General features: G+C 44.6%; 1 protein-coding gene across 1 annotated transcript; it reads right to left on the bottom strand.

Annotated features, from left to right (window-relative positions):
* Positions 1-2,954: 2,954 nt before the first annotated feature.
* LOC139667379 (fap1 adhesin-like) lies at positions 2,955-10,687 on the bottom strand. Its single transcript, XM_071546831.1, has 3 exons — positions 7,412-10,687; positions 6,398-7,254; positions 2,955-6,180 (listed from the first exon to the last, which is right to left on the bottom strand). Exons 1-3 carry the CDS (start codon positions 10,685-10,687, stop codon positions 2,955-2,957), a joined length of 7,359 nt encoding a protein of 2,452 aa, XP_071402932.1.
* Between the last annotated feature and the right edge of the window lie 12,658 nt (positions 10,688-23,345).

Below are 23,345 nucleotides of genomic sequence, written 5' to 3'. Positions count from 1 at the left end.
CAGGGCTTTCAAAAAAAGCTCTTCGGCAACTCCAACTTATTCAGAACGCCGCTGCCAGGGTCCTGACGAAAACTAAGAAATACGACCACATTACACCAGTTCTAAAATCCTTACACTGGCTACCAGTCACTCAGAGAATTGATTTCAAAATCTTGCTGCTTGTCTACAAATCACTCTGTGGCTCTGGGCCCAAATACATCTCTGACATGCTTGTGCCATATGAACCTTCTAGGAACCTTAGGACATCTGGGGCCTACTGGCTGTCCCAAGAGTTAGAACAAAACACGGTGAAGCAGCGTTTTGTTATCATGCAACACAGACCTGGAATAACCTCCCAGATGATATTAGACAGGCCCCGACTCTGACCACTTTTAAGTCAAAGCTAAAAACTTTCTTATTTTACACTGCCTACTCTACCCTGTAATGGCTAAAAACGTATCTTTTCAGCTCAGCTATTAAATAACCTTAATTTTAACTGTTCCTGTTCAGGATCCCAACAGAGCTGACACGGGCAAGTACGAATTTTCATTCGTCTTGTCCAGGTAATGCTTACTTGCGCATGAGTGAACACTATATGTGGGGGGGACAGAGCTTTACCCTGTATGATTCTCATCCATCTGTGGATGGTGAGGTTTCTGACCAAGAGGAGAATCTATGATTCTCGTCTGCCTTAGGCAGTGAGATCTGACGTAAATATCAGATCAAGAGTAGAATCAGGAAGGACAGGGGAAAAGAAAATTACAGAAAAACATATGGGTTCACTCACAATGTGCATCTAAAAGTGAGAGGATTTGTTGTGTTCTTTCATCTTCTATCTCATTTGATTTGAACTGCACTAGTTTACCTTTAAGTCTTTTATCTTTTGTAGCTCTTGTCTGTACTTTTGCACTTTTTAATTGTAAATCTTTTACCTGTACTGTATTCTTATCACCCTGTAAAGCACTTTAAATTGCCCCAGTGTATGAAATGTGCTATACAAATAAAGCTGCCTTGCCTTGCCTTGGATAAAATCAAGTCTTTTGTTTTTTTGCTTATTTATTGGAAAAAAAATCCTCCCAAATCCTTCCCAAATAATAGTCATACTTTTGGATTTGGGCTAGTGTAGACCTAATTTTACCTACCAAATACATCTGGATCATTGTCATAGGAGGGTTAGGGTTGGATAACATTGCTGTTTTTGAAGTGCTTTAGCCCTTCCCCTGAACCTCCTGCATGGTCAGGATTATAGAATGTTGTAGCCTCAATATCCCTCTGAAGTTTCCTACATATGTCTCTGAGGATGACCCTGATTTGTGGCTTATCCTTACCATGGGGTGATGAGTTGATAATCTTTTTTTTTTGTGTGTGTGAACTACAAATTCCACTGTCACAGGTGCTCAGATGTTTTGCTCCAATAATACCTCCATACACATAACTGCACACACATACACACTCACACCATGACATGCAGCTTTAACTTGGTTTAATGGATGGTTATGGTAAACATTTCTTTGTTATTGTCTTTCATATATACCCTTGTTGCACTTTCTAATCTACTTTTTCATGTATTCGTATGTGTTTTAAATTCAGTGTTCATTTTACACTCCATGGACATTTCCCATCCATCTCTCTCTCTCTATCAAACACACAATTGTATTTCTTAAACAGTTTAAATGTTTGCTTGTTAATATTCCTGTTTGTGCATGAGATTATTTATTTATTGATGCAACTTTTGCTATATTTAAAGTATTTATGGTATATTTATGATATATTTATTGTATTTACACTTTAAAAGAGTTTCTTAAATAATATTGATAATAAAAATTGTAAACTTCATGGTTATTGTGCTGTCTCTCTCAATTCTCACAAATACTAGTATTCCCATCTCGATTTAACACATTTTAAGTAGCTAGAATTTCTAAAACACATTTTTTAATGTTACGATATGGCTGTTGTACACCTAAGCAGCAAAAAATTCGCAATGTTGATGAGGGTAGCAGTGGAGATAAATAAAAGCTTAGCTGAGGCTAGGAGATTAATAGGCTATGCTAGCAGCTACCAGAAGCTATGATACCAGTCAAGCTATGATACAAAGCTAGACTGAATAACGTTATGCAAAAGGCTAGAGGGTGCTGGGCTGTGCTAATGGCTACCAGACGCTATGATGTAGGGCTAGACTGAATAGCTTTAGGCAAAAGGCTATCTAGCACAGGGTGCTAGCTTGCTGTGAGTAACTAAGTAAGCAAGACAGCTTGAGGAGCTGAACATCAGCTCCCTCACCAAAAAAGCACAACAGAGGATGTACTTCCTGCGGCAGCTGAGGAAGTTCAACCTACCAAAGACGATGATGGAGCACTTCTACACCTCCATCATTGAGTCCATCCTCACCTCCTCCATCACCATCTGGTATGCTGCTGCCACTGCCAAGGACAAGGGCAGACTGCAGCGTATCATTTGCTCTGCTGAGAAGGTGATTGGCTGCAATCTGCCTTCTCTCCAGGACCTGTAAGCCTCCAGGACCCTGAGGCGAGCAGGAAAGATTGTGGCTGACCCCTCCCACCCTGGACACAAACTTTTTGAAACACTCCCCTCTGGCAGGAGGCTGCAGTCCATCAGGACCAAAACCTCACGCCACAAGAACAGTTTCTTCCCATCTGCAGCTGCCCTCATCAACAAGCCCCGGGACCCCCACTGACATCCCCCCCCCTCTATACTCCATACTTTTAACCTTTGCACATTCTCTGGTCAATATTTTGCACATTCCTGTACAAACTGTAAATCTTTTTCATTCACTTTAAAAAAAAAACATATATTGCACATATTTTTTATTATATGTTTTATTATATTTTTATTATATTTTTTCATATGCTGTATTATTTGTTTCTTGACTTTTTGACTTGCAGTAGTTCCTTCTAACCTATCCCTATTATTTTCCTATTATTTTTCTTCATGTTTATGTTTAATGTATGCACCTTCTATCGTGAAAAGAGGTTGGTCATCATCTTGGACAGCCTGGAGCGCTTCTTCTCCGTCGGCTGACTGGTGGTGGAATTGGTGGCCACCTGGTCTTCTGCTGGCTGTGAGCAAGCACAGGAATTGGTGGCCTGATCCTCAGCCTGGTACTTAGCAGGAGCCTTTGAGAAGAACTTGAACCTCTTTTTTTTGCTCTGCTTGGCCTGCTTGACGTCTTCCATGGGATGGTCTGTGGCTGACTCGGTCTCTGGGAATGGCAGAGAGACAATACTACCATCATCGTCAGTTGCCTGGTTCTTAGCAGGAGCCTTTGAGAAGAACTTGAACCTCTTCTTGGTCTTCTTGCTCTTCTCAGCCTGCTTCACGTCTTCCATGGGATGGTCTGTGGCTGACTCGGTCTCTGGGAATGGCAGAGAGACAATACTACCATCATCGTCAGTTGCCTGGTTCTTAGCAGGAGCCTTTGAGAAGAACTTGAACCTCTTCTTGGTCTTCTTGCTCTTCTCAGCCTGCTTGACGTCTTCCATGGGGTGGTCTGTGGCTGACTGGGACTGGGCAACAGAGGTCTGGCTGTATGTGTCCACCAGGGCCTGGGAGCAGGTCTCCACCAGGACCATGGGAAACCACTTGTCCTTGGTGGTAGCCGCAGCCTTCACAAGCTTCTCTGACCCAAACTTGAAAACAAGACTCTCGTATGTACGATTGCAGAGTGTCTTGAGATCAAACTCTGGTTGACAGGCATCGGTGTGGCTGATGCCAGTGTCGGTACTGAACTGAGAGAGAATCTTCTCAGCAAGATCAGCGGCCACTTTGTTCAACTCTGCTGTATCATCTGGGGACTCGCTGATTTTTGTGAAGAGTCGACCCAATAGCAGAGAGACAAAACTACCATAGTCGTCAGTCGCCTGGTTCTTAGCAGGAGCCTTTGAGAAGAATTTGAACCTCTTCTTGGTCTTCTTGGTCTTCTCAGCCTGCTTGACGTCTTCCATGGGATGGTCTGTGGCTGACTCGGTCTCTGGGAATGGCAGAGAAACAATACTACCATCGTCGTCAGTTGCCTGGTTCTTAGCAGGAGCCTTTGAGAAGAACTTGAACCTCTTCTTGGTCTTCTTGCTCTTCTCAGCCTGCTTGACATCTTCCATGGGATGGGCTGTGGCTGACTGGGACTGGGCAACAGAGGTCTGCCTGTATGTGTCCACCAGGGCCTGGGAGCAGGTCTCCACCAGGACCATGGGAAACCACTTGTCCTTGGTGGTAGCCGCAGCCTTCACAAGCTTCTCTGACCCAAACTTGAAAACAAGACTCTCGTATGTACGATTGCAGAGTGTCTTGAGATCAAACTCTGGTTGACAGGCATCGGTGTGGCTGATGCCAGTGTCGGTACTGAACTGAGAGAGAATCTTCTCAGCAAGATCAGCGGCCACTTTGTTCAACTCTGCTGTATCATCTGGGGACTCGCTGATTTTTGTGAAGAGTCGACCCAATAGCAGGGAGACAAAACTACCATAGTCGTCAGTCGCCTGGTTCTTAGCAGGAGCCTTTGAGAAGAACCTGTGGAGGAACTTGAACCTCTTCTTGGTCTCCTTGCTCTTCTCAGCCTGCTTGACGTCTTCCATGGGGTGGTCTGTGGCTGACTGGGACTGGGCAACAGAGGTCTGGCTGTATGTGTCCACCAGGGCCTGGGAGCAGGTCTCCACCAGGGCCATGGGAAACCACTTGTCCTTGGTGTTTGCCGCAGCCTTCACAAGCCTCCCTGTCCCAAACTTGAAAACAAGACTCTCGTATGTACGATTGCAGAGTGTCTTGAGATCAAACTCTGGGTGACAGGCATCGGTGTGACTGATGCCAGTGTCGGTACTGAACTGAGAGAGGATCCTCTCAGCAAGATCAGTGGCCACTTTGTTCAACTCTGCTGTATCACCTGGGGACTCGCTGATTTTTGTGAAGAGTCGACCCAATAGCAGAGAGACAAAACTACCATAGTCGTCAGTCGCCTGGATCTTAGCAGGAGCCTCTGAGAAGATGTTGCAGGCTTCCTGATGACAGGAAGAACTCACTTCCTCTTTGATATTTTCAGTCTTAGTTGGAAGAGGCGAGCTCTCTTGTCTCGGGGTCATGGACCTATCTGGTTTTACATAACTGTCTCTCTCCGTCCTGCAAACTACTATGCTCACTGTTTCATCCTCATAATGTGAGGACCGAGCGGAGGTGTCATCTCGGCCAGCAATCAGGCAATGATCTGCGCTCTGGGCCAGGCTGAGATGGGCAACATTAGACAGCTCAGTGTAAACAGGTGTCCCAGATAGAGACACAGGGAGGAGATTGTCTGTTCCCACTGAGGTTGATGAGCTGGTTGATTTAGAGGTAGGTGAATGAGGTGTTTGGTCCTGGTCCTCCTCCACTACCATGCTCACTGTTTCATCCACTACCACGCTCACTGTTTCATCCTCATAATCAGCAGAGGTGTCATCTTGGCCACCAGTCAGGCAATGATCTGCGCTCTGGGCCGGGCTGAGATGGACAACATCAGACGTCTCAGTGTAAACAAGTGTCCCAGATAGAGACACAGGGAGGAGATTTTCTGTTCCCACTGAGGTTGATGAGCTGGTTGATTTAGAGGTGGGTGAATGAGGTGTTTGGTCCTGGTCCTCCTCCACTACCATGCTCACTGTTTCATCCACTACCATGCTCACTGTTTCATCCTCATAATCAGCGGAGGTCTCATCTCGGCCAGCAATGACGCAATGATCTGCGCTCTGGGCCCGGCTGAGATGGACAACATCAGACAGCTCAGTGTAAACAGTTGTCCCAGATAGAGACACAGGGAGAAGATTGTCTGTTCCCACTGAGGTTGAAGAGCTGGTGGATTTAGAGGTAGGTGAATGAGGTGTTTGGTCCTGGTCCTCCTCCACGACCATGCTCACTGTTTCATCCTCATAATCAGCGGAGGTCTCATCTCGGCCAGCAATGACGCAATGATCTGCGCTCTGGGCCCGGCTGAGATGGACAACATCAGACAGCTCAGTGTAAACAGTTGTCCCAGATAGAGACACAGGGAGAAGATTGTCTGTTCCCACTGAGGTTGAAGAGCTGGTGGATTTAGAGGTAGGTGAATGAGGTGTTTCGTCCTGGTCCTCCTCCTCAATCATGCTCACTGTTTCATCCTCATAATCAGCAGAGGTGTCATCTTGGCCACCAGTCAGGCAATGATCTGCGCTCTGGGCCGGGCTGAGATGGACAACATCAGACAGCTCAGTGTAAACAAGTGTCCCAGATAGAGACACAGGGAGGAGATTGTCTGTTCCCACTGAGGTTGATGAGCTGGTTGATTTAGAGGTGGGTGAATGACGTGTTTGGTCCTGGTCCTCCTCCATCACCATGCTCACTGTTTCATCCACTACCATGCTCAATGTTTCATCCTCATAATCTGAGGTGGAGGTGTCACCTTGGACAGCAATCAGGCAATGATCTGCGCTCTGGGCCGGGGTTGAGATGGATAACATCAGACAGCTCAGTGTAAACAGGTGTCCCAGATAGAGACACAGGGAGGAGATTGTCTGTTCCCACTGAGGTTGATGAGCTGGTTGATTTAGAGGTGGGTGAATGACGTGTTTGGTCCTGGTCCTCCTCCATCACCATGCTCACTGTTTCATCCACTACCATGCTCAATGTTTCATCCACTACCATGGTCACTGTTTCATCCACTACCATGCTCACTGTTTCATCCTCATAATCTGAGGCGGAGGTGTCATCTTGGACAGTAATCAGGCAATGATCTGCGCTCTGGGCTGGGCTGAGATGGACAATATCAGACAGCTCTTTGTAAACAAGTGTCCCAGATAGAGACACAGGGAGGAGATTGTCTGTTCCCACTGAGGTTGATGAGCTGGTTGATTTAGAGGTGGGTGAATGACGTGTTTGGTCCTGGTCCTCCTCCACTACCATGCTCACTGTTTCATCCTCATAATCAGCGGAGGTCTCATCTCGACCAGCAATGACGCAATGATCTGCGCTCTGGGCCGGGCTGAGATGGACAACATCAGACAGCTCAGTGTAAACAAGTGTCCCAGATAGAGACACAGGGAGGAGATTGTCTGTTCCCACTGAGGTTGATGAGCTGGTGGATTTAGAGGTGGGTGAATGAGGTGTTTGGTCCTGGTCCTCCTCCACTACCATGCTCACTGTTACATCCACTACCATGCTCACTGTTTCATCCACTACCATGCTCACTGTTTCATCCTCATAATCAGCAGAGGTGTCATCTTGGCCACCAGTCAGGCAATGATCTGCACTCTGGCCGGGCTGAGATGGACAACATCAGACGTCTCAGTGTAAACAAGTGTCCTAGATAGAGACACAGGGAGGAGATTTCTGTTCCCACTGAGGTTGATGAGCTGGTTGATTTAGAGGTGGGTGAATGACGTGTTTGGTCCTGGTCCTCCTCCATCACCATGCTCACTGTTTCATCCACTACCATGCTCACTGTTTCATCCTCATAATCAGCAGAGGTGTCATCTCGGCCAGCAGTCAGGCAATGATCTGCGCTCTGGGCCGGGCTGAGATGGACAACATCAGACGTCTCAGTGTAAACAAGTGTCCTAGATAGAGACACAGGGAGGAGATTTTCTGTTCCCACTGAGGTTGATGAGCTGGTTGATTTAGAGGTGGGTGAATGACGTGTTTGGTCCTGGTCCTCCTCCATCACCATGCTCACTGTTTCATCCACTACCATGCTCACTGTTTCATCCTCATAATCAGCAGAGGTGTCATCTTGGCCACCAGTCAGGCAATGATCTGCGCTCTGGGCCGGGCTGAGATGGACAACATCAGGCAGCTCAGTGTAAACAAATGTCCCAGATAGAGACACAGGGAGGAGATTGTCTGTTCCCACTGAGGTTGATGAGCTGGTTGATTTAGAGGTGGGTGAATGACGTGTTTGGTCCTGGTCCTCCTCCATCACCATGCTCACTGTTTCATCCACTACCATGCTCAATGTTTCATCCACTACCATGGTCACTGTTTCATCCACTACCATGCTCACTGTTTCATCCTCATAATCTGAGGCGGAGGTGTCATCTTGGACAGTAATCAGGCAATGATCTGCGCTCTGGGCTGGGCTGAGATGGACAATATCAGACAGCTCTTTGTAAACAAGTGTCCCAGATAGAGACACAGGGAGGAGATTGTCTGTTCCCACTGAGGTTGATGAGCTGGTTGATTTAGAGGTGGGTGAATGACGTGTTTGGTCCTGGTCCTCCTCCACTACCATGCTCACTGTTTCATCCTCATAATCAGCGGAGGTCTCATCTCGACCAGCAATGACGCAATGATCTGCGCTCTGGGCCGGGCTGAGATGGACAACATCAGACAGCTCAGTGTAAACAAGTGTCCCAGATAGAGACACAGGGAGGAGATTGTCTGTTCCCACTGAGGTTGATGAGCTGGTGGATTTAGAGGTGGGTGAATGAGGTGTTTGGTCCTGGTCCTCCTCCACTACCATGCTCACTGTTACATCCACTACCATGCTCACTGTTTCATCCACTACCATGCTCACTGTTTCATCCTCATAATCAGCAGAGGTGTCATCTTGGCCACCAGTCAGGCAATGATCTGCACTCTGGGCCGGGCTGAGATGGACAACATCAGACGTCTCAGTGTAAACAAGTGTCCTAGATAGAGACACAGGGAGGAGATTTTCTGTTCCCACTGAGGTTGATGAGCTGGTTGATTTAGAGGTGGGTGAATGACGTGTTTGGTCCTGGTCCTCCTCCATCACCATGCTCACTGTTTCATCCACTACCATGCTCACTGTTTCATCCTCATAATCAGCAGAGGTGTCATCTCGGCCAGCAGTCAGGCAATGATCTGCGCTCTGGGCCGGGTTGAGATGGACAACATCAGGCAGCTCAGTGTAAACAAATGTCCCAGATAGAGACACAGGGAGGAGATTGTCTGTTCCCACTGAGGTTGATGAGCTGGTTGATTTAGAGGTGGGTGAATGACGTGTTTGGTCCTGGTCCTCCTCCATCACCATGCTCACTGTTTCATCCACTACCATGCTCAATGTTTCATCCACTACCATGGTCACTGTTTCATCCACTACCATGCTCACTGTTTCATCCTCATAATCTGAGGCGGAGGTGTCATCTTGGACAGTAATCAGGCAATGATCTGCGCTCTGGGCTGGGCTGAGATCGACAATATCAGACAGCTCAGTGTAAACAAGTGTCCCAGATAGAGACACAGGGAGAAGATTGTCTGTTCCCACTGAGGTTGATGAGCTGGTTGATTTAGAGGTGGGTGAATGACGTGTTTGGTCCTGGTCCTCCTCCACTACCATGCTCACTGTTTCATCCTCATAATCAGCGGAGGTCTCATCTCGACCAGCAATGACGCAATGATCTGCGCTCTGGGCCGGGCTGAGATGGACAACATCAGACAGCTCAGTGTAAACAAGTGTCCCAGATAGAGACACAGGGAGGAGATTGTCTGTTCCCACTGAGGTTGATGAGCTGGTTGATTTAGAGATGGGTGAATGACGTGTTTGGTCCTGGTCCTCCTCCATCACCATGCTCACTGTTTCATCCACTACCATGCTCACTGTTTCATCCACTACCATGCTCACTGTTTCATCCACTACCATGCTCACTGTTTCATCCTCATAATCTGAGGTGGAGGTGTCACCTTGGACAGCAATCAGGCAATGATCTGCGCTCTGGGCCGGGCTGAGATGGACAACATCAGACGTCTCAGTGTAAACAGGTGTCCCAGATAGAGACACAGGGAGGAGATTGTCTGTTCCCACTGAGGTTGATGAGCTGGTTGATTTAGAGGTAGGTGAATGACGTGTTTGGTCCTGGTCCTCCTCCATCACCATGCTCACTGTTTCATCCACTACCATGCTCAATGTTTCATCCACTACCATGCTCACTGTTTCATCCTCATAATCAGCAGAGGTGTCATCTTGGCCACCAGTCAGGCAATGATCTGTGCTCTGGGCCGGGCGGAGATGGACAACATCAGACGTCTCAGTGTAAACAAGTGTCCCAGATAGAGACACAGGGAGGAGATTGTCTGTTCCCACTGAGGTTGATGAGCTGGTTGATTTAGAGATGGGTGAATGACGTGTTTGGTCCTGGTCCTCCTCCACTACCATGCTCACTGTTTCATCCACTACCATGCTCACTGTTTCATCCACTACCATGCTCACTGTTTCATCCACTACCATGCTCACTGTTTCATCCACTACCATGCTCACTGTTTCATCCTCATAATCTGAGGTGGAGGTGTCACCTTGGACAGCAATCAGGCAATGATCTGCGCTCTGGGCCGGGCTGAGATGGACAACATCAGGCAGCTCAGTGTAAACAAGTGTCCTAGATAGAGACACAGGGAGGAGATTGTCTGTTCCCACTGAGGTTGATGAGATGGTGGATTTAGAGGTGGGTGAATGAGGTGTTTGGTCCTGAGTGTTCTCCACTACTATGCTCACTGTTTCATCCTCATAATCTGAGGACTGAGCGGAGGTGTCATCTCGGCCAGCAATCAGGCATGTTGTTTGGTCCTGTGTGTTCTCCGGAGCCACGAGAGGCCTCGAGGAGCCACTCTGGCATTTTTGGACAGTCAAATCTCCAAATGTACTGCGTTGTTGCAGAAGTGTCTTGCTTGGATCCCTCTGATTCAGGTTCTTCCTCACATCGTCGTCAGCAGCAAATTCAGCCGACTCACGACGCATTTTAAAAAATGCTTTTAATTCTTGCTCCACCTTTTGGCAGTTTTTAGTATTAGCAGAGGATAGAACTGAGGTGTCTTTAGCGATTTCAGGCTGTTCCACAGCATAACACTGATGTATAAACCGCATTAAACCCTCAATGTCCTCAGTAACCTTGTCAATTATTTCTGAAACTACTGATTCCGCTGTCTCAGAGACATCTGACAGGGTGCCTTGGACTGGGGTGGTGGAGGAAGCATATAAGGTCCCTTTTGTGGCCTCCTCTGATTTGCTGTCGCTATCTTCAGAGGTGCTTTTAGCGCTCTCAGCCTCAACATCACTCTGATGGAGAGACTGCATTACATTGTCAGTCTCCTCAGCAACACTGTAAGCTGTCTCTGAGACTTCCGAATCGGCTATCACAGAGACAACTGACTGAGTGCCTTGGACTGAGGCGGTGGGAGAGGTCATTTTTGCAGTGTCCTCTGATTGGGTAGAGGATTCCTCTTTCTCCATCTCTGGAAAAAGAGGAACTGGAGGAATTGGAATAATAGAATAATAGTTTTTTTTTTTAATTGTACAGTCTACAATCAATTACAGAAACACAGTGCTACAGTCAACGGCAATGTCTTGTAGGCTACTGCTAGTATATTCTGCCCGGAATCTTTGTAGGTCAAAATTCTTGCTATATGCCTATGGCAGTGACGTCATAATCGGCCCCGCTGCGTCATTCGTGTGTTAACACGGCAGCCAATAACACTGCAGCTAACAACACAAATGCAAGTATATCTTATAACTAACAAACAACATATTAGACCTACCAACCTGTACACATTTTGACAACAAAATACACCGGAATGAATCGTTAGTGTAAAATACTGTTGTTGTTTTACATAACCGATAAAGAAAAAATTCTAATTGATTGACAATTACAGTGTGAGTTTCCCAGCCAATCAGCGATCTTTACTCGGGACATATCCCTCCCCCTCCTGCAGGCTGGTTTTCTTCTAGTACACGGTGCGGCCAAGGTGAAGGTACGATGAGTTAAGTAAGTTAAATTTTGATTTAAAACAAAACAAGTTCAGAGGCTGCTGTAGTGGTTAGAGTAGCCTTATATAATGTGGTAACTCCCGACAACATTGACGACTGCGCTTGTTTTCTAAAGCTACCCGTTAGGCTAGTTTCATTAGCTAGCTAACCTTCAGACAGGCTGTATACAGTAGCTCTGTAGTAAATCCAGTTTGGAGTGTGAGAACGGGAAGTTAGACTCACAGCAAGGCTGACAAACAGTTCCCTCTGTCTGTTTAATTCCTGCCCACTCTGTCATTAGTTTGTTAGAACAAATTGATTAACACACACTGACAAATTAATAAAATGTGAAAGCAATAAAATGTGTGCTGGATTTAGCACCTGTAGCAACTCAAACCGATTTAATTCACTTCTCCATAATGATCCAGAGTAATTTTGCTATCTGGGGAGTTGAATTGACTTGATTGCATTAATTTGTTGAGTTTAATTAGCCGGATGTTTTGTTGAATAGAAACATATCTAGTTGAATGAGGCATTTGATGAGGATTTCTTGCTGCCATGCGTGGAATTATTATTAGTAAAGGACAACTGACAGCTGCCATGCATGGAGTTATTATGGTAAAGGACAACTGACAGCTGCCATGCATGGAGTTATTATTAGTAAAGGACAACTGACAGCTGCCATGCGTGGAATTATTATTAGTAAAGGACAACTGACAGCTGCCATGCATGGAGTTATTATTAGTAAAGAACAACTGACAGATGATACAGAGGCTGTCAAACCCTGACAGTCTGCAGACAAACACAAACAGCTGCTTCATTCATATATTTGCACTCTGAAACAGAAACAAGAAGAACAACACAGCAAATGGGAGCCAGCTGTGCAAATGAGATTAAAAATGATTTATGGTGTTTCCCACCTAAAAAGTTACAAGTAACAAAACAAAGAAATGTCACTGGTCAGTTCCTCCGTGTTAAGCAGCTCTCCAACAGCCAGTCTCAGAAAAGGCTCAGTTATTATGTGCACACGTTTTCTATCTATTCACACACTTTCCATTCATGTTTTCCTGCAGGACGGCCAATCCCAGGCTTCACAGACATGAGAGAGGATCATATCAGACTGTAATCCTTCAGACAGAGGAGAGACCCGTCCTGCAGAACCAGACCGGAGGGTTACAGCGCCACCTAGCTGAGAAGAGCCACGTCTGCCGAGTCCAACTGACAAACTGCAGCCAGACTGTCAGCTGTGTGTCGGAAAGGAGGAAAAGTCCAAATGGTTTAACGTGTTGTTCAAACCGAGTAAAACTCAGGTAGGTCTGTGTTTGGCTATTTATTTATTCAGTTATTAAAGGCAGTCTGAGTTTTGGTGTCAGTGATCAGTTAGTCGGTCTGTTATCCAAACTGTGGTGTGTGTGTTTGGTATTACTGCAGCACATACACATACATGAGCTGAAAGCCTTTCAGTTGGCCCGACACAGTCGGTATAGTGCTGCAGAACTGTGTCCAAGGCTGGCAGGTCTGTATAACTGTATCGCTCTGCCACATTTTCTCATTAATATAGACAGCAAATCTTTTTTACACAATACTTTTTCATTAATTCTAGTTCACAAGCTACGAATCGTTCTCTCATTACGCCTCATTCACAGCCTCTTCTTTTTTTGAGCCACAGTTTCATATTTGGTGCAAACATAAAAACAGTTTAATGTGCAAACAGTTTTAAAGTTGAGTTTGGGAATGACTTGTCAAGCTGCAAGGCCTTATTGTTAGTGAGAAGCAGCTGAGCAGGATACTGAGAGCTGCAGCGCCACACTGTGGTCAACATGCAGACTGGATGCTGTGGACTCCACAGTGGAGCGGCTGGTTTGGGTCGACACTTCAGCTGTCAGACTGGGATCAGCCTGAATGTGCTGATGGGAGTTTGTTCATTTCAATGAGACCATCTGTTACCGAGTTATTCTACTTTAATCCATACTGGAATAAAGCTGCTGTGAACTGTGCAGAGTTTTGTGCCAGGATCTGTTCAGATGAAACTGGTCAGGCTGGTTTTGGATTATAGTCTCACAACATCTTCACTGATAAAATGTTTTCATCACTGAAAACTGGTTTAAAAAAAACAAAACAACCCAGAGTGAAACAACATCGGCTTTAGTCGAGCCAAGTGTATTCTAGTAGAGTAAACCCAACACATGCCCCACTGTTATACAGCAGAAACTGTTTGAGTGTGATTTCTCTAATCAGTGAAATCACTGAATCAGTGAATGATATTATGAGGATATGATTAGCAACTCTAGTCCAATCTTTATACTGTGTATATCTATTATTTGTGGTTAATACTTGGTTACATGCATGTTTTCCTGACGGTTCGACCGCCGCTGAGCTCCGTACCGCTTGGACCAAACAGCATGAAGGAGAGAGGATGGAGAGAGCCTCACACCAAGCTCCATTCAAAAATCTGGAGATTTAATTTTTCTTTGATTATCGGCAAAAGGTACTAACTGGTAAAACATAACTTCAGCTCTTAATCCCACAACTGAGAAGTAGAAATTTAATTGAAGTAAAGTTCGATGGGCAGGGCAGCAGTAAACTGGCAGATTTTGGAAAGGACTGGTGTGACGTTGCCTGTGGATAGAAGCCATGCAGCTCCGGTGGCTTTAGATCAGGTTTTGACCCAGAGTTGAGGATTTCTGTTTCTTTGAATGTTTCATTTGCATAAGGCCCAAAGCATCATGTTGTGAGTTGATGTTAAATGTTATCCACCACTAGGTGGCAGACTGACCTGCTGCAGGTCTGTGGCTCACATTCACATGGAGTGAGTGTGGTATGTCTTTGAATTGAGTAGCTGTAAATCATTTTTTAATTAGACCAATCAGAGTCCTGCAACTATGTGTCAGTCAAATATTAATTTGGCCAATCATCAGCTAGCATCAGCCGTCAGTTATTTTGTAGTTCAGCCAGTCATCTTTCTCCATTTTTCATAATTTCCCTGTTTCTTGGTGAAAGCAAATTTAACAATAATGCATTTCCAGTTTGAGGACTGTGTGTTAGTGATAATTTTCTAATCCAGAGAATCTTCTAACAGAATTAAAAGCAGCAAAGAAAGAATTTGTATGGCAACTTGGAGGATGACACATCATATTAGTTTTCCAGTCACTCAAACACAGAAAACAGTTAACCAAACATCCCAAACCTTTACATTAGCTACCAACACACAAAAACCATAAGTGCTACTCATCTGTTTTCACACAAACTGCAGAAACCCCCCCACACAAAAAGGCCATAAAGCACCGTGTTCGATATAGAAAAGTCCGGTCACAACTCGACGGCTGGTTATTAGAGAGATATAAAGACTACCTTTCATCAGAATACTAATGTGACAGCTCTAGGTCAAAGGTCTGCTGAGAAAGCTGGCAAACAGTTCTCTGAGCCGTCGCAAATCCGCGAAAGAAGGATGCCCGGCCGATGTCATACAGGCTTTATGTGAAATCAGCCATAATCTTTTGAAAGGAAACATCCCCCTGACCACCTGTCAATACAAAAAACTAAAACGACACAAGAAACACATCAGACTGATGGCTAATAAAAGCAAGAAACGAAAAATATTGACTCAAAAAGGAGGATTTTTGATGCCTCTGCTTAGGGCTGGGCGATAATTAATCTTTTATCGTCTTTCAGTGGAATCATATCGTGATGATATGAAGATATTTTGATATCGTGACACACATTTCTGCTGTCTAAATTGATGATGACATGCAAATTTTACTTAAAAACTCATAAAATGAGGTATGGTAGGAATATTATATGAATATTTCTGTTTTATTTGACATCACACCTAACATCACCATTCGGTTCAATGAGATGAACATTCATTTGATTATTTAACGTGATTTTGCATACATGAACCATATCGTGATATATATTGATATCGAGAAAAATCCTTATGATTATCATGATATTGATTTCAATCATGTCGCCCAGCCCTAGTTCTGCTCACTTCTGTTTTACCGTTTGTGGGTCAACTCGTCAGCGGGCTCATTCCTAAATCCTAAAACGAAAATACAGCTGTGTCATGGGACTGAGAATAAATCCAACTCTGTCATGGTGCATTCGGGTGATTTTTCGTGTAAAAGAGCCATTTTAAAATATATCTCCGGACCTTGCGACAGAGTTCCTTCCTTTAGGCCTGCGTCTTTCGACTGATTTTCTTTTTTTTGATTTGCCTCCTTTTACACGCTCTTCTAGCCAGAATCATCAACACCCGCTCCTTCTTGACCTTCTGACCCCTGGTCTTGATTACGTGATATTTTACTAACGACTCAGCCAAATACGGCTGAAATCCATTTCTTTGTATTCTTATATCAAAATCCAATCATGTTTTCTTCCTGTAAAACAAAATATGCCGTGTGCTTACGTAAGCATGAACCAACCGATTTCAACCAATAATATCATGACATCCACCCATCAATCATTCTTCAGCCTGGTGTGTGTGGAGCCAACAGTCCTCTGTAGCTCCGTTTCTCTCTGTAGCTCCGTATCGCGCTAAACTCTAAGCCCCGCCCACTGTTTAGCGGTCCAATCAAATGCGAAGGATTTGATTTAAATCCCTCTTGTAACTGTACACCGCTCAAATATTCCGTTTCATTGGGAAGTACGTCACAGTACAGAAGCTAAAGACGCTCTAACTTCCGTTTCAGTGGGACTTTAAGATGAGGTTTTGCGAGGGCTAAACCTTTTTTCATCAGGGGTGCTACAAAACGAAATAATATTGAAAATATAGATCCTATTCCTCTCCCGTACATTACAGGGGCTCCATAAAAACCCTCGAGACCTCCCCCGACTTGATTTTCATAATAGCTCACAAAGCGATGAGGATCGTTCAGAAACATTTTTATATCTCTATATCTTAGACGCGGTTGCACAATACTCTTCCCGTAGGTAAAGTTTACAGGAATGTTTTGATCCGTATTGATCTCAATATGAATGTTTTCGATGTGTTTCCTCGCCACGGGTTGATAGTCGGCGGGGTTAAAACACTGTGTGACTACGTCGCCGTACGTCCCTCGTATTTCGACCGTTCTCGAGAGCGGCGCGTAAGTGTTTCCTACCATCTGATCACGAACCACGTCGCTATAACAGTACAGTTGATAAAACCCCGACTTCATATCCGTCGGGTAGGGAGCCATCCTTTCCGCAAACGTGAACCATTCTCCCGGTTTCTTGCCCAGCATGTAAGCCACGGGCGGAAAAAAGCGTAGATGATATTGACCTCCTGCCTGAAATTCAAGTCTCTTTTGAATGGCGCTAAAGTTTAAAGAAATATCGGTTCCAACTTTTCTAAGATTGGCCTCCAGCTCCCCCTTGAGTTGACTCAGGTTGTTGTAATAACCTCCTCTAAACCTTTGACGACGGACCTCGCTCTCTGAGTCGGGCTTGTGAGGTTTTGTCCTCCATTCAAAGTAGGCTGACTCTGTGGGAATGTTAAACCAGGTGTGCGGGTATGAAATCGCCGTCAAGGCTACCTGCCACAGACTAAATCGATATGCTGCGCTAAATCCACGCGGAAACTAGAACTTGTATTCTGTTTAAAAACATTGTGACTGGCCTTGGAGGGTAGGGTCACATTCGGGTAGGGTAGGGTCACCTTCGCCGGACAATTGATCCATGACTTTGACTCTTGTCAGACCCGTATGAAACCCAGAGAGGTTTACCTATTGTTTTTATACATTTTTAAGGTCACGAGCCCTGACCCAACTGTTGAATTTCTCCGGCCAATTCTTCCAGCGCACCAAGACGTACTTTTCACCTTTTTGTTTACGCCCTCCCAGAATTTCTTCTACTTGATACGCTTTGTCTTTAGCAACCTTCACTTTTTGTAACTCTGCTTCGTAAAACATCCCATCGATAGGTTCACCGTCATAATCTCTCGGTTTGTACACAGGGGGGAGACGACGTATGCGTTCGACCACTGTAAACAACTCATCTGTATAACGCTGTTCATATTTTTTTATCAAACACTCCTCTCAGTTTGGATATTCTTATCAGATCTCCCTCCTTGAACTTAGTACTACCCCAAAGCGCTGAATTCCCTACACTACCGTACAGGTTTTGAAAACCTTGAGGGGTGTTCTCTGATGTCACCTGCAATGGAGTCATTTTTATACTGATAACTGTTATTGTAGCTTTCAAGCAAATCCTGTAAGACGTCTAGGTATCGTCTGGTGTTTTTAGCTGTAAAATATCTCCACATTTGAGTTTTCAACGTATGATTAAATCTTTCGACCACAGACGCTTTCAGGTCGCTGGCTGTAGCAAAATGATTAATGCAGTGTTTCTTCATCAAGGCCTCAAAACTTTTATTAAAGAATTCTTTTCCCGCGTCCGTTTGTAACTTTTCAGGCGTCCGGCTGTCTTTTAAAATAGAGGCAAAGGCCTAAGAGACCTCGGATCCTATTTTTTTCTTTAAGGGTCTCGCATAAGCCTTTTTTGAAAATACATCAATAACTGTTAATAAATAATTAAACCTGTCATTATGCTCAACCAAGGCCTGCATATCACAAAGATCTGCCTGAAACTGATTTAGAGGTTGCGGCACGAAAACTCTGTTTCTGGGAAAATGTATCCTGGCAGGCTTATCATCATCATTATTACCAAATCAACTCATACAGACAACAAACAATATAGACATTGCATTGACAGTACACAACAAATAGATAACACCATAAAAAGCCATTTGAGACATGATTAACAGCTGAAAGGTGCTATGAATCTAGAAGTGTTCATTGAAAAATCTGACCGCTGCTGGAACAAAAGACTTTCTGATTTCAGTGATTATCACTCCTGCTAGGGATTATCGGCTAACACATGTGTTGCCACCTGATGAGCCACCTTCCCGATCGCCTAGAGGAGCCGAAAAAAAGACATTTTCTGATGTTGTAGTGCAGTATGACGCGATCTCGTCTGACAACTTGGTCCATCTCTTTAAATATCTGCTGAAGGCTATATCCCAGTCACACCACTGAATGAAAAAACAGTGTCAAACCACTCTTTTTTTAGAGCAGTCCGCATCAATGCGGTACATTTCAGGTCCGGTCCTGCTACACCACATGCAGCTATGTATACACCCACGGTGGTCTCCGTTTTCCAGCTCCAGACAAATTGTTGTGCGAAAACGGACCCAGTCTTTACTTGAGAGATGTAAAATTAGAGATGCACCGATCGATCGGCCGGTGACCGGAATCGGCCGGTTTTCAGCTGATCGGCCGTGACCGGTGACCGGCAGATCAGTCTCATATATCCGATTCTGTGCCGGTCAAATTTAAGACAACGGTAAAAACTCTGCTGTAATAGTCCATACAGCCATACTGATCTCTGTTCCAGCATGTCCCATCTCTCTGCCGCTGTCCTTTCCACCGCGCACACGGGTCGCATTGATCCTCCCGATCCTGCCGAAAAACCCGTTCGCCGGGCACCCGGTGACGCATTAGCGTCGGGACCCCCGCCAAAATCTCGGACCGGCACCGTGCACCCGGGAAAACTCCGGAAGCGTCGGCCGATGCGCCGAAACCACCATACTCTGTGTGTCTCTCTCTCCGCCGACAGAAGCTCGCGCATATGCATGGAAATAAACAGTGATATGATGTAATTGTATAGATTTTACTTTTCAAGCTTAAGTTTATCACATGCATGATATTGGTCAGCCTGCGCACTGTGTGGGAGTAACGAGCTATCCCCTGATCTCAGCGGAGTCAAAACAAAAAGTCATTTTTTTTCACCACAAGATGGCACTGTGACTCTTTAAATCTCCATTACATTGGGCTGGGCTGCATGGATAACCTTTTGATGTAAATAAATGACATTAGGTGTGTTGTTATATAGATCTGTTGCACCTGTTTTCTTTTGGGAAAGTAAAACATGTTGGATAAAGTGAGATATACTGCAATTCATTTTCAGTTGGATTTTGTTTGTACAGAAAAGCTCTGTCCAGTAACCTGGAGCACTTTTATATTTTGAGATTTGTTTGAGTGAGAGTGAGAGAACGTCCTGTAACCTGGTGCAGTTTTGGAGAAAATGTAAGTTATTAATAGTCAATGTTTTATTATGAACATACAATTGAATTTTAATTTTTCATTAAAGAAAAGTTAAAAAAATGTTTGTGTATGCTGTCAATTATAGTTCTTTGAAAGAAAATCGGAATCGGCAGGTCAGACTTTTAAAAAATCGGAAATCGGAATCGACCAAGAAAATTGCAATCGGTGCATCTCTAGTAAAAATGCTTGCTCGTCAGAAGCTGAAGCATGTACCCTATTTTTTTTTACCTCTAGTTTTACGTGGTCATTTTTGTATGAAATTACGTACACATTTCCATTTTTCCCTTTATGCTCAAAGATGACCTCAGCCCACAGCTCCACTAGTAAGATGTCGATATTTCTCTTTTTTGAAAAAGGGGAATGGGATATCCACAACGTCCTCTTCCCGATCATGTGGCGGTGACTGAAAGACAGTCGTACCTGAAGCAAGGCTCTCGATGGCGCTGGGGCGGTTGTCTGATGGTGCGGCTTCCATAGTGTAGAGTTCAGGTCTGATAGCGACCCTATCGAAAAATCTAGTGAGTGACTACAGGAATGGTTAAGCTTTTATACTCTTTCAGGATTTTAAACACGCCCTTTTGTTTGAAGTCATGTGTGCAGATGGTCAGTGGGCAAAGGTGGGCCAACATATTACTACTCGGGACGCCTTTCTTGGAAATGAGAACAACTTTTTATTTACTACATTTAAATCGGAGTGATATGAGTAAAAAATTCATCAAACATTACATGTTCATCAAACATTACAAACACTACATGGTTTAAAAATCAGAGTGATATGAGTAAAAAAATTAATCAAACATTAAAAATCAAACAACTTGAAACAAATCATTCAGAAACCTCGTGTGTTTTATCACCTTTAAAGCATGAGTCAGAACTGCGGTTCCGAATTTACAACGAATAACATTGTGCAATATTTGCAATTCATGCAAGGTGTTCACAGGCTGATTGTTTTTTAAGCGGTAACACACAGCGTCGATAAACAGCGTAAATAGTAATTAGATGGAACACATTCATTTCTGAGGAATGTAGGAGCATGTTTTCAACAATTTTACAAAACCTATCAGATACTGAATTTTCACATAAACGTGATGTTGTTTGTACAAGCAGTTCCCATGGTGTGTATTCAGCCTGTCTCTGAACAATTTCCGTAATCTCTTCTAGTGTAGTTACTTTAACGTCTCTGCTAGGCCTACCATTTACCTTGTTTTCAACGACTCAAACTAAAAGACTGTAACTTTTACTGGAAATTCAAAAATACTCCTCTACAACTCTAAAAACTCTTCTAATATGATTTCCCATCTCTCAGAGAAGATGATGATCCAGGTCCTTCCCAAAACTCGAAAGCGTCTTCCAGTTTTTCAATCTTGTTTTTGTCTTCTCCAATCTGTGAATCCTAAATCTCAATAAGTCTGTCTTCTAAACAGACCTCTGTTTTTAGTTTGTGAAGAAATGCCTCTGTTAACGCCTCGGACTCTGGATTCTGATGCGTTGATGCTGTGTGATTTGAGCACTCGCTGGATGGCGGGGATAAAACGTTTCGTCCAGAGTCTTTATCAACTTGCTATAGTGGGTTAGGTAAAAACCCTCCCATTCGTGTTGTTTTTGACTCGGGTGGTTAATTTGACAGCTGTGGCAGATTTCTGTTCTATATTTTCGTAAAATTGCACCCAGCAAACTAACTACAGCGTAGGGCTGGGCAATATATCGATATTATATCGATATCGTGATATGAGACTAGATATCGTCTAAGGTTTTGGATATCGTAATATCGTGATATGGCATAAGTGTCTTTTCCTGGTTTTAAAGGCTGCATTACAGTAAAGTGATGTCATTTTCTGAACTTACCAGACTGTTCTAGCTGTTCTATTATTTGCCTTTACCCACTTAGTCATTATATCCATATTACTGATGATTATCTATCAAAAATGTAATTGTGTAAATATTTTGTGAAAGCACCAATAGTCATCCCTACAATATTGCCGCAATATCGATATCGAGGTATTTGGTCAAAAATATTGTGATATTTGATTTTGTCCATATCGCCCAGCCCTACTTACAACTGAACATTTAGCCCACTTTGTAGAAAATACCGAGATATATATCGTGTATCGCCATTCAGCCTAAAAATACCGAGATATGATTTTTGGTCCATATCGCCCAGCCCTACTACAGCGGCTTTCACCATGTCCAGAAATAGAGAGGACAGCGACCCGTCTGGATCGTCGTGATCCAGTGATGCTGCTGGTGGTGGTGGTGATGCTTTTTCTGAAAGTTCAGAAAACGATGATGATGATGAGATTTCAGGCGATGAAGTATAAGTATAAGCACTATCCGTACTCCTGGCCTGCGGCGATGATGATGATGATGATGTTGGGGACTCCGGAGGACGACACGGATGACTCAGCCCCGGGTTGAAGCGGTCACAACTATCCGGGCTCGCGGCCTGCAGCGATGGTGGTGGTGTAGGAGGGAGTGGCATTGCGTTGGAAGAGAGACGTAATGCTTGCGGCGCTTTCTTCAAACATGATCAACCAGGCATTGACGGGTACGCATGACGTGGTCTGAAACACCCCACATTCAGAATTCAAACACTCGATGACAAACTGTCCAACGGGATCATCTTCTGCATTCAAATGACAGCTCGCCATTTGCCGGTAGGTATGTTCTTAGTCTCCCGTATAGCTCTGGACATTTTTTGTTTGCCGGGCTCCTCCTCTTTCTCATCGTTGTTGCCGGAGTTTGGATCGATGTTTTCCTTATTTTCCTCCTTCACCACTAACGCTCTTTCTTCACCATCTCCGGCCCACAGACTGGAAATTGAAGCCGAGATTCAACACTCCCCAGTCGTTAGATGTGAGCGTGGTTTTTACCGTGTCGGGACCAGAAGACTCCCCGACCAGCAGATGATAAAAGCAGAGTTCAGTGACGGTGTAATTAAACACACACCCCAGGATCCCGTCCGGTCCCAGGTTCCATTCCCCGTGAAGCGGTTCTGAAGGAGGTATCTGGGTCCTACACAAATACATGACACGTTTCTTGGGAGCGTACCGTAACGGCGATTGTTGAAATGTTGAAAATTGTCACAGGTACTTCGCAGATGAACTCCGCCATGTTAGCGCTCTTTGCCAGTTTGCCACTTTGCCTGTCATGAAACGGAGGGCCTTAAATGCGGTGAGCCGAAACCCGGGGGAGGAGGAGAGGGTGGGGGGAGAAGACCTTGACCTTTGACCTGGTGCTCACAGGGGAGGGGGGCGGGGCCTTTGACCTAGAGCTGTCACATTAGTATTCTGATGAAAGGTAGTCTTTATATCTCTCTGTTATTGGTCAAATTTATATTTGATTGACAGGTCATGGCAAACTTCTGACTGGCCGAATAATAAAAAATGATTGACAGTTGCCTAAGTCTCCGGTCTGCAGCGAGACAAACTTGGGCTACGTTCACACTGCAAGCAAAACTTTTTTGTTTGGCTGTTCACATTATTTTTTTTAATGTGGCCAATATCAGATTGCAGTGTGAACTGGACACGGTCCTGAACTGACCCGCATGCACAAAAGAACAAAGACGTCAC

This window comes from Centroberyx affinis, unplaced genomic scaffold (assembly GCF_046629955.1).
Source record: "Centroberyx affinis isolate AG114_WGS23_722 - 3 ecotype Tasmania unplaced genomic scaffold, CSIRO-AGI_Caff_v1 ptg005486l_1, whole genome shotgun sequence".
Taxonomy (NCBI): Eukaryota; Metazoa; Chordata; class Actinopteri; order Beryciformes; family Berycidae; genus Centroberyx; species Centroberyx affinis.
Note: the sequence above shows the minus strand (reverse complement) of the source record. Positions and strands in the feature narration are given on the sequence as shown.